General features: G+C 44.1%; 1 protein-coding gene across 2 annotated transcripts in view; it reads right to left on the minus strand.

Moving 5' to 3' along the window:
• Positions 1-11514, minus strand: part of CLTCL1 (clathrin heavy chain like 1) — a 100396-nt gene extending 88882 nt beyond the window's left edge. For both annotated transcript variants that reach the window (XM_032398546.1, XM_032398545.1), the window contains exon 1: positions 11313-11514. In XM_032398546.1, coding sequence (XP_032254437.1) covers positions 11313-11354 — 42 coding nt within the window. In that variant the 5' untranslated portion in view covers positions 11355-11514. The remainder of the gene's footprint in view (positions 1-11312) is intronic.
• Between the last annotated feature and the right edge of the window lie 567 nt (positions 11515-12081).

Here is a 12081-nt window from a genome sequence, read left to right on the forward strand (position 1 = left end):
GGGAAGGATGCCATGAGTGATACAGACAGGAAGACTTCAGCTGGAAGGGGGTGGAGGAGGCCACAAAGAATATTTCACAAATAAGGAGAGCCTCAGCAGGAAGGGGGGCTTGGAGAGGTGAAGGCGGGGGAAGAGAGGAGAAATGAAGAAAACACAAAAACTGGTTTCCCCAAAAGCAAGCAATAACAAAGAACTAGCCAAGAGTTTGTCCTTAAAGCAACCCCACAAATCATAAAGTCTGATTTAATTTCTTAGTCAGTTTAAATTATTTCTCGACAAGTCTAAGGTTAATAAAAAGTCAACAGGTCTGGTACATCTTTGGAGGTAGATTGCTTGAACTTGTATAAAACTTAAATCAGGCACCTTTCTCCAAAGGCCACTTTATACATAGTGCCTGGTTTAAATAAAAATCTATTAATGAGATAAGCTTCAGTGAAAAACCCTGGGAAAACACACACTCATGAAATTTCTATCACCCCTATGAAGAACCAGGCTTATTTCAAAAAATTCTCCTGCCCCAACCTACCTACAAGTATCTTTGTTTCTAAACATTGTTCTGCTCAACTCAAACCCTACTGCTACTGACTTGACCCTTTAGTACCTGTTACTCTGGGCGAACTTATATAAAAGCTTATGCTAGCAACAAAGATTAGGGACCACTTGTTAAAAATAACTACCAGCCTTTGGAAGAAGCACAAATGAGGCTGTTCATACCGCTAGTATAATTCTTTATTCCATCATTTTTTCCCCATGAACTCCTCAAAAGCAGGGACTATATCTTTTTTTTTAATGTTATATTAATCACCATACAGTACATCATTAGTTTTTGATGTAGTGTTCCATGATTCATTGTTTGCTTATAACACCCAGTGCTCCATGCAATATGTGCTCTCCTTAATACCCATCACCAAGCTAACCCATCCTTCCCACCCACCCTCCCCCTCTAAAACCCTCAGTTTATTTCTTGGAGTCCATAGTCTCTCATGGTTCATCTCCCCCTCCACTTCCCCCCCTTCATTTTTCCCTTCCTTCTCCTAATGTCCTCCATGCTATTCCTTATGTTCCACAAATAAGTGAAACCATATGATAATTGACTTTCTCTGCTTGACTTACTTCACATAGCATAATCTCCAGTCCCATCCATGTTGATGCAAAAGTTGGGTATTCATCCTTTCTGAGGGCTGAGTAATATTCCATTGTATATATGGACCACGGCTTCTTTATCCATTCGTCTGTTGAAGGTCATCTCAGCTCCTTCCACAGTTTGGCTATTGTGGACATTGCTTCTATGAATATTGGGGTACACATGGCCCTTCTTTTCACTGTATCTGTATCTTTGGGGTAAATACCCAGGAGTGCAATTGCTGGGTCATAGGGTAGCTCTATTTTTAATTTTCTGAGGCACCTCCACACTGTTTTCCAAAGTGGCTGTACCAACTTGCATTCCCACCAAAAGTGTAGAGGGTTTCCCTTTCTCCACAACCTCTCCAACATTTGTTGTTTCTTGCCTTGTCAATTTTTGCCATTCTAACTGGTGTAAGGTGGTATCTCAATGTGTTTTGATTTGAATCTCCCTGATGGCTAATGATGATGAACCTTTTTTCATGTGTCTGTTAGCCATTTGTATGTCTTCTTTGGAGAAGTGTCTGTTCATGTCTTCTGCCCATTTTTTGACTTATTTGTTTTTTTGGATGTTGAGTTTGAGAAGTTCTTATAGATCTTTATAGATCTTGGATATCAGCCCTTTGTCTGTAGTATCATTTGCAAAAATCTTCTCCCATTCCGTGGGTTGCCTCTTTGTTTTGTTGACTGTTTCCTTTGCTGTGCAGAAGCTTTCTATCTTGATTAAGAAGCATGGACTATATCTTATTTGTTTTTTGTGGTACAGAGTCTAGCACTATTGAATATTCCAGCTGCTGAGTGGAACGGGCTGCAGGACAACAGGTCACCTCATCTGACCTTTCTGCTAACTCAGGAGGCAAGTTATGCCATGCACAATTTACACTAGTGCAACACAAGGCTTTTAGGTTAAGAAATCTTCCCAAAGTCACAATGCTGATCAGGGATGGAGACAGCTTGTGCTCTGAACCACAACACTGAGTTGTTTGAAATTCACATTTTATTTTCACACATCTGAAGTACCAGCTTAAGGCCGTAAATGTAGTGTAGTGAATGAAAGTTGAGACTTTTTCATAGCAAGTAATTTTCATACATTCATTCTATAAATAAGTACTGAATACATACTACCTACTAGCCACTAACCAGACTCTGAAAACATAAGTTCATAAGATATAGTCACACTATCCAGAACCCACAGACTGTGGAGACTAATGATTACTATTAGGTTGAACTGTATGAAGTTGCTGATAAGAGGACAATGAAAAGTATCCTTGGGAGCAGAAGCCGGGGGGGTGGGGAACGGGGTGAAAGTTCCCAGGAGACCTACACAGTCTCCTTTTTTTATTATGAATTATTATAAGCATTATACTATATAAGCATCTAGTAACATTTACAGAGCACCCTAACACTCAAGCACCCAACACCCAACACTGTCAAATCTTTACATTTCAGAGGCATTCACTTAAGTGGGCCTATATTTTCTAAATTTTCACTTTATTCTTAGTTTGGGGATCATGTTGGGTTAATATGGCAACATTCTGATTTCAACTCCAAATATCAAGAAATATTTGTACCCAATCTCTTGAGCATGGTACATTCTTAAATATTAGTGACTGAGTCCAGTTCCTCACACAAGAGCATATACACACATTCATGGCATTTGGAAAAGGTAAAAGTACCTCGCAAACCAAGACACTGAAAACAGTGCATCCAAAAATAAGTCAGAGACTATTAGAACTAGAAAAAAGGAAGATGGTGGTTCTCAACCAGGGGTGGTATCCTGTAGTCTTTGGAAACAGGGGCAATTTGAATTGCACAGTGACTAGAAAACACTACTAGCATTTACTGGGCTAAGGCCAGGGATGCCAAACACAGGACAATCCCACAAAAATAACTTTTACATCCAAAATATCAAATACTGGGGTGCCTGGATGCTCAGTCAGTTGAGCCTCCGACTCCTGATTTCGATTCAGGTCATGATCTCAAGTAGCGGGATCAAGTCTCTTGGCGGGCTCCACTCAACGAGAGGGGGGATCTGCTTCGGATTTTCCCTCTCCCCCCGTGCATGCATACTCTTTCTCTCTCTAAATAAATAAGTCATAAATAAATAAATAAGTAAATAAAATATCAAGTACCACTGAGCTTTACTCCATATGCAGAAACAGAATCCCAGAGAAGTGGTGTGCTCAAAGCAATGTTTTCTCATTAGTTAGCAGCTATAACTAAGGACTCCTGATTCCTATAATAATTATTCTGAAAGGTAACCTAGATATACACTTATAACAGTCCATATACGAGTTAAGCAAAAGTACACAGGATACTATCTAATAATCCTTTTCTGTTCTCAAGACCTGCAATTAAATGAATCCAAATTCAAATCTGACACTGGGGAAAACATAAAAAGAAATTACTCATCCAACAGTCCTGTGGTTTCTATATTTAAGGGGCTTAGGGACAGCAGTCTGACTGGGAGGGTTGCAGCTGTGTTTACACAGGGCTGTTGGTGAAAACACCAATTGCCCATATCAAAGAGCCAAAATGTTCCAGTTGCACTGAACATCCCAGGTTTTCAGGCCTCTTGTCTTTGAAGATGCTAGTCCTTTCTCCTTCTGTATATGTCTCTTCAGGCTCATTCACTGCCTTATCACTGTACCAGCACATGGATGTTCAATAATTAATTAGTAAAGAAGTTACAAGTTTTAGGCAGTCAAGAAAATAATTTAAAGTAACTTAAAAATATGTATTTTATATGTCAAACTTACCAGCAAGCTTTTTCCTAGCCTAAAGAGGGAGCTTTGTAAATGAGGACCTATGAAAAATGATGATACTGGGGTCTTTTCTAGAACTAACCTAAAAGTCTAGGACTAGGTTAGTTCAGGGTACTTTAAAAATTACATTCGTATTGTGCTTTACAGAACTTCTCTCAAATTACACCAATGTAGGTTTTCTGTATTTTAAAACCAATGCATAAGACCCTATATTTATACCTGTTAAATGTCAACTAGTTGGATTCCAGCCTGTCAAGATCTGCTTGGAGTCTAATTTTGTCATTGAACTTTGCTAGCCCAGCTCTGCGGCATCCTTCTTCAGCCAGCCAAGAGAGATCGTAATCTCTCCCTGGCATGGAGGCCGCCAGCAGGCCTCAAGTAAGAGAAGCAAAAGAAGAAAATATAGAACAGATGAAAGGAATAGATTTAGTGAAACAGCAAGGGAAAGCAAAGAAATACTTACAGGATGGGGTGACAGGTGTCAACAACTACTGCCCCAGAAGGATATTAGTAAGCAATACTGTCAAATACATGCTGCAATCTGCATGTAATCTTAAAAGAAAGATCTTCAAACTCTGTTAAGTTACAATAGCAAAAGGAGGGGAATTTTATAACAGGATTCTTTTAATCATTTTTTGAAAGATATAATGGTTTCCTTAATAGTAGTTTCTTCTGGGAAAAGAGACCCAGTGTTTGAACATAAAGGTTTAATTTTCTTTTTTCCTTTTTTAAAAGATTTTATATATTTATTTATCAGAGAGAAAGAGAGAGAGAGAGCAAGCGCACAAGCAGGGGGAGCAGCAGGTAGAGGGAGAAGCAGGCTTCCCATGGAGCAGGGTGTCTGATGCGGGGCTCGATCCCAGGACCCTGGGATCATGACCTGAGCCGAAGGCAGACGCTTAAAGACTGAGCCACCCAGGCGCCCCTGGTTTATACCTCTTCATCTAGTTCCTTGAGATATAAAGTTAGGTTGTTTATTTTTTCTTAATATAGGCATTATTACTATAAACTTCCCCCTTAGAACTGCTTGATGTGGAGCTCCATCCCAAGACCCTGGGATCATGGGGCGCCTGGGTGGCTCAGTCGGTTAGGCGGCTGCCTTCGGCTCAGGTCATGATCCCGGAGTCCTGGGATCGAGCCCTGCGTCGGGCTTCCTGCTCAGCAGGAGAGCCGGCTTCTCCCTCTCCCCCTGCCTGCTCTGCCTACTTGTGCTCTCTATCTCTCTGTCAAATAAATAAATAAAATCTTAAAAAAAAAAAAAAAAAGACCCTGGGATCATGACCTGAGCCAAAGGCAGAAGCTTAACCGATGGAGCCACCCAGGTGTCCAGAAAGGTTTAATTTTCATTTATATGTTCTATTTGGGGCTATTCTTCCTATGTATATGTATTACTTTAAAGCTTATTCCAGACAGACTTTGCCCTAGTTACAGACTTTGCTCAAGAACCTGGTGGAAAGGGACCTTGACTAAGATCCTCCTAGCACACTGTAACTCTTTTAACCCAATAAACTCAAAAAGTACTTGTGCAGTTTGGGGATTTTGAACATTTAAATATGTTCTATGGTGATAACTGATTCTTCCAAGGAGGACCTGTCCGAATTCATTTAATATTTGCTCAATTACCATGTCACTGTTGTGGATATTCTCGCAAAGGCTGACCCTTCCACACACCCTGGGTGATTGTGTGGTTACTCTCTTCACTTCGTAAATAAGAAAGTCAGAAGGTAAGTGACTAGCCCAGTATCTACTTCCAATACAAGAATCATATCCACCCAAGGCAAAATTTAACAGCTTACACAAGACCTTAAAAACATTTTACATGGGTGCACAACAATTTCAGTACACAAGGAGCCTACTGTTGTTTGTCTTAGTATAACAAAAAACATTTCACAAAATACGATGGCTATGTAATGGCAACATAAACCAAGTATGTACTAGGCTGTGAGTACAGTGTCACTTTTCAGAGTGACTCCCTGGGGCCTCTCCAGCAGACACACGTGCACATGTCTGTTTTCAATTCAAGCTCAATCTACTCCTTAGAGTTTTGCCTTCCCTACTCATGTGTAAAAGGCTTCAAACATCAATCTCTTTCTTTAATTATGAATAATGATTAGAAGATTGATTCAATCTAACTGCATGTGAGACTCACCTGGAAAGAAAGGCCAAAGTTCTCACCTCTCAGAGATTCTGATTTAATGTTTAAGGTGGGCGCCTATAGAGGTGTTTCCCAGCCTAGGCTGGGAAGCACTGATTAAGACTAGTGACCACCTCGCTCCTACAACTTACATAGATTCCCTTGGCAGACTCTGTATCTGTTAAGAACATCACCTCAGAGATATGCTACATATCAAAACCTTGAGGGATGCATTTATATGTTCTCTGTGTTGAGCTGTTTCACATTTCAAAACTCTTACAAACAACTATTCCTCTTTTGAATCAAGGTGTCATCGATTCTTAGCCCTTTAGCTTTTTTCCATTCTCAGCATAAATAGCAACAACCTTCAAACTTAGATATCTGAATACAAAAAAGTTCAAACAGTGCATAGAAGAAAAGTATTTCTGCAGAACTAGTCCTCCTCTCAAAACTAGGGTGACAGGATAAGTAAAGTTAAATAAATTGCTACAATCTCAAGCTGAAGTAGAAGAAAGCTTTATTATAGTGCACTAGATATAGAAGTACAGCTTCTGCTTTGGGTACATTCCTGAAAAGTTGACTGTAGAATAAAAGTTCCTATACACTGATCTGCTTTTTTTCTTTTTTAAAGATTTATTATCTTCCAGAGGGGGGAGCAGAGGGAGGGGGGAGGGAGAATCCCAAGCAGAAACCCCTGCTGTGCATCCAGCCCCCCATGGGGCTCAATCCCATGACTCCAGCCGAAATCAAGAGTTGGAGGCCCAACCGACTGAGCCACTCAGGCACCCCCTATATGCTGATATCTAATTCCCCACTGGCCATTATAAAACTATTTTTTCCTCTGGGGAAAATCTGGCCCAAGAATTTTCATATGAAACAAACCAAAATTAAAAACAGAAGATAATTAGATTCACAAAATAGAAAGTGATATGGTAGACACAGCGTGGTGGGGAACAAAATGTGAGATAAGCAGGAGTATTCTTAATAAAGTAGACTTAACAGTAAACTGGTCACAGGTGAGCTATACGGAGGGCAAATATGCAGAAAAGTCTACAAACTGTCATTAGACAATCTACATTACAACTAACCAGTCACTGATAATACAAACATTTCAGTAAGAAATTGGCTTCATTCCTTCAAAGATCTCAGGGCCTGTTATGTACTGGGCAGTGGGAATACAACTGCAGATAGGAGGAGATCCTGAGCTTGCAGCCCAGTAGCGAAAGTAACCACCTATACACCATGCAGTTAGGGCCATCATGAGGGAAGCCCCAAAGCTATGGGGGCACACAATAAAGCCTCCTAATTCTGACATGTCAGGGACAGCTTCCTGTCATTTAAGCAGAAGGCTAAGTAGGACTTGGCTGGGTAAGAAGAGTGAGGGGAAGAGGGTGCCTGGGTGGCTCAGTCAGTTAAGCATCTGCCTTCAGCTCAGGTCATGATCCCAGAGGTCCGGCATTGGGCTCCCCGCTCAGTGGGGAGTCTGCTTCTCCCTCTGCCCCTACCCCCTGCTCATACACTTGCGCGTGTGTGCTCTCTCAAATAAATACAAATTAAAATTAAAATAAAAAAGAGTGGGGGGAAGAATGTTCTGGAAAGAGGCAATAACATGTGCAAAAGCCCACAGGTAAGAGTGTTGGGCTCCAGAGAAGGTCTTGAAGGACAAGATGGGGAGCAGCAAAAGAGCTGAGCAGGTGCTGGATTAGGCAGGGCTTTATAGGGCATTGGGGAGTCTGGCATTTTCATCTTGGAAGCAAAAAGGAAGCATTCACTGACAAACTTTAAGCAGATGTTTAGCCTTTGAGAAAACCTCTTTTCTAGAGAATGGGGAAGGCAAGACTGGAGGTAGAGGACCAGAGACAAAGTTAGTGCAGCCATCTACGTAAGCAATGTTGGCATAGGCCAGGGTCATGTTGGTCATGCTAAGAGTGGCAGAATAATGCCCAAAATACATAGGAAGAAGCACCAACAGGTGAGGGAGAAGTCATGGCTGTCTCCTAGGTTCCTGGCTGGAAACTGGAGAAGATACACATTTGGGGAGAAAGAAGAACCCTATTTTGGAACATGATGTGTTTGAAGAACCTATGGATCGTCCAATGTCCTTCTCCAACAGACAGCTGTCATAATGGCAGTAACAACTGACAAGAACAGAACATTTTATTATGTTCCAGACACCGTCCCACACCTTACATTTATCACATTTATTAACTCAAAATGTCATAATAGCTCTATGAGGTAAAAACTATCCCTTTTATCTCTATACTATAGATGTAGAGATGGACACACAAAAAGGCTACAAAAATAGCCCAAATTCACTTGGCCAGTAAGTGCCTGAGACCAGATTCAAACCCTTCCGTTTGTCCTCAGTCTGTGCTCTTAACCAGAGCCTGCTATTGTCTCTCCTACATGCATCTCTGAGGCTCAGCAAAAATATGCAGCCTGCCTGGGAACACTGAGCATATGGGAATACATACAAATCAGCCAGTAGAGCATACAAAATGAAAAAATAAAGGGGCTCAAGACAGACCCCAGGTTTATTCATGAGAGGAGCCCACAAAGGAAACTGGGGTGTGGGCAGAGAGAGAAGAGAAACCCTGGGAGACTGTGGTATGACCAAAAGCAACAAAGAAAGGGTCATGAGGAGGCAGTAAAGCACAGTGTCAACTGTAGAAGATGTTTGTGATGCTGGGGTTTGAATTCATCTTTTTTGTAGCAGAGGCTGGCAAACTACAGACTGTTTTTGTATAGCCCAACTAAAAATGGGTTTTACACTTCTCACAAAATTTTAAAAAGGGGGGGTGGGAGATTATATGACAAGAGACAATACATGGCCCTCAAAGGCCTAACCTATACACTATCTGGTCCTTTACAATAAAGTCTGCATGACAACTTGTGACCTTGGCAAGAACAGATGCAGGGGAACAGTGGGGGCAAAAACCAGACTGCAGGTTATTAAGGAATATAAGGGAAGTGATGGAGGGATAAGGTCATTCTTTCATGATGTCTGGCTGTGAGGTAAGAGCTTCAAGGGGACAGGGGAGAGGGAGAAGTTTGTGTAAAGACAGAAGAGATATGAACATGGTTAAACACAAACATAGAAGAAGCCACTAAGAGGGAATGGATGAAAACATAGGAAAGAGAAGATGCTACTGAGCAACTCCCTATTAAAAGGGGGAAGGATGTAGGATCCAGAACACATGCAAGAGAAAAAAAAAACCCACTTTTGAGAAAACAGGAAGGCAGAAAGGGGCAACTGCAGACAAGTTTGTAAGGCTGCAGGCATGAAGGTGAGGAATATCCCAGTTTATGGCTTCTGTTTCTCTAATCATCTGCTGCCAGCAAGGGGGAGTGGCGGGATCAGGGATTTAAGGAACAAGCGGAAATTTTGAAATGTCTGCAGTTAAGGGAGAGCGTATAGACTAGAAAAACAAGGAGTGCAGAGCAATCTCAACAGCTGGTTAATGCTGGAGACCACAAACCACATTTACATGACCTGTACGTTATCAAGTCACAAGCATTTTCCACGTAATAAGATTTCTTCAAGACATTATGAACTTGGATAGAAATTTAAAATGCCCTACTGATTCCTTGCCTTTTGAAGAGAACATATTTAGTGGCTAAAGCACAGGCTTTGGAGTCAGAGATCTGAGTTAGAACTCAAGCTGTCACTTGACTAGTTGTGTAATTTTACCTTTACTGCTTACTCTCTCTCTGCCTCAGTTATCTATAACTCTGTGCCTGTTATGATAAATACTAAATTAAATAAAATTTATAAAATACATAGTATAGTGATTAGCAAGAGAAATGGTTCAATAAATTGGCTCATACATATTATTATATTGTTCTAATTAGTAGCAGCAGTAGTATTTTGTTATTTCACATTACTGTCAAGAGATGGGTGTTCAGGAGACTTCTACCGTGACACAACCACAGCTGTATCACTAACCAAGTGACCACAGAGGAATACTCTAGGGATTAAGTTTCCAATATGCATAATAAGAGGATCTGACTGGTCACTATACTCCTATGTGCTGTGGAAAAAAAAAAAAAAAGACCTTCCAATTCACCACATTCCTGGCAATCCCGCAGTGTAGTCACAAAGACCTGAGTCTGAATCCTGCTCTTACTTGCTGAATGACTGGACAACTTATTTAACATCATTGTGCGTTGGTTTCCTCACCTAGAAAACAGAGAAAATCATATGGATCTTATGGGATTGTAATGATTTTTTTTTTTTTTTAAGTAGGCTCCATGCCCAGCCCATGGAGACACGGGGTGGGGGGTGGGGTCTCCAACTCACAACTCTTGAGATCCAGACCTGAGCTGAGATCAAGAGTCAGAGCTTAACGGACTTGGCCACTCACGCGCCCCAGGATTGTGATGATTTAACATAAAGCACAGAGCCAAGGGCAACTATTCATCTACCCCACCTCCTCACCTGTAAAATGAGAACCATATCACCCTTCACAGGTGTGACACATGCGTGTGATGTGAGTGAAGCACTGTACACCGTGCCAGTACACAACCCTCGGTCAAACACCGGCAGCCAATCTTTATTTCCCTGAGGCACAACTATTAGGAGAGCTGGAGATACAACAAACTGGGACCTCAATAAAAAGCTAAACTTTGGGGGGTGTTATTGCATTGAAAGGATCTTATTAAAACACACCATGATCCCTCTTCCTCTTTGGTCCCACGATTTGACGATCCTTTCCCCCACGAAACCACTCCAGTGACTTCGGTAGCCAACAGACGCAAACTCAGAGGTGAGAATCGAGAGACGCAAAAGGGGAAATGAGGCTCAGACTCAGATTTTAGAATTATAAAGCTTGCGACTGGAATCCGAGTGCACTGCTCGTAAGTCTAGTTACAGTTCCCAGAAGCACTGAAAGGGGACATTGCGGCAGATCGTAGGTTTCCATCACCCGGCGCTCTCAGCATGCCACCGAGGTTTGAGCCGCCCGAGGACTACCGTCGCTACCGGATAACGGGTTTCAGCGACCAGCACACCTGGCGGGGCCGCACGTGCGGGCCACCGCGCCCTGCCACTGCACCGGCCGGCGCGCCTCGACACCGACCCGCCCACCCTGGCCCGCCCGGATCTGTGTGCAGCGCCGCGTCCATCGGAGTCGGGGCCCAGGGCCAGGGGCCAGGGGTCTGGGTGGCCGGCCAGTCAGCGGCCCCCGCCCGGTCCCCCGGGAGGCGGGGCGGCGGGGGGCGCGGCTGACAGGACGGAGCGCGCGACCCGCCCTATAGCCTGCCCGGCCTCGGCGCCGGAGCCCGGGTCTCACCTGGAAGTGCTCCTGGAAACGGATGGGGAGGATCTGCGCCATAGCGGGCGCAGGGCCGAGGAGACAGCGGAGACGGACACCGAGGCGGTAGCGGCCGTGGCTGTAGCTCTCCTCACGCGGGCAGACGCGCGGCGAGAGCGGGGGTGGCGGCGGCGACGGCCGCGCAGGCGCATTGGCCGACTCTCCGGCCCGCACGCGCTTCTCCCCGCACGAACCCTGCGCGGGATCCCTCCGCCCGCCGCTTGAGGGTCCGCGAAAAGTAGTCCCGCGCGTATCCGCACTTCCGGCACCCGGGAGCAAGAACCAGTCGGCCTGCGCTGCTTTGGGGAGGTGCCCAGGGCAGGTGTGCGCGGGAAGGTGGCGGGGTCCCGGACTAACCCCCAGCTGGTGCCCCGGACAGGTGTGCGTGGGACGGTGGAGGGGTTCCGGGCTAAACCCTGGCCAGTGCCTGGGACAGGTGTACGTGGAAAGGTGGAACCGGTAGGGGGCTGCTCCCCGCGGATGCTCAGGACTGGTGTGCGCTGGAAGGTGGACCGAGTCTCTGGTCGCAGTGCCCAGGACAAGTGTGCGCGGACGGGCACTAGGCGTGGGCTGCCCTCAGCAAGTTTCCTGAGGGATAGGGTTTTCACAAGAGGTAAACCAAGTTCCGGGACTGCCCTTGCCTAGAGCCTTCCATGTGTTGGGCGTGGCGGGCAGTGGGGGAAGTTCTACCTCAAACTCTGGACAGTTGTTTCAGGGACACTCTTTTTTATTCAGGCACAGATGTGCC

The sequence above is a fragment of the Phoca vitulina genome, unplaced genomic scaffold, assembly GCF_004348235.1.
Source record: "Phoca vitulina isolate PV1807 unplaced genomic scaffold, GSC_HSeal_1.0 scaffold117, whole genome shotgun sequence".
In the NCBI taxonomy this organism is placed as follows: Eukaryota; Metazoa; Chordata; class Mammalia; order Carnivora; family Phocidae; genus Phoca; species Phoca vitulina.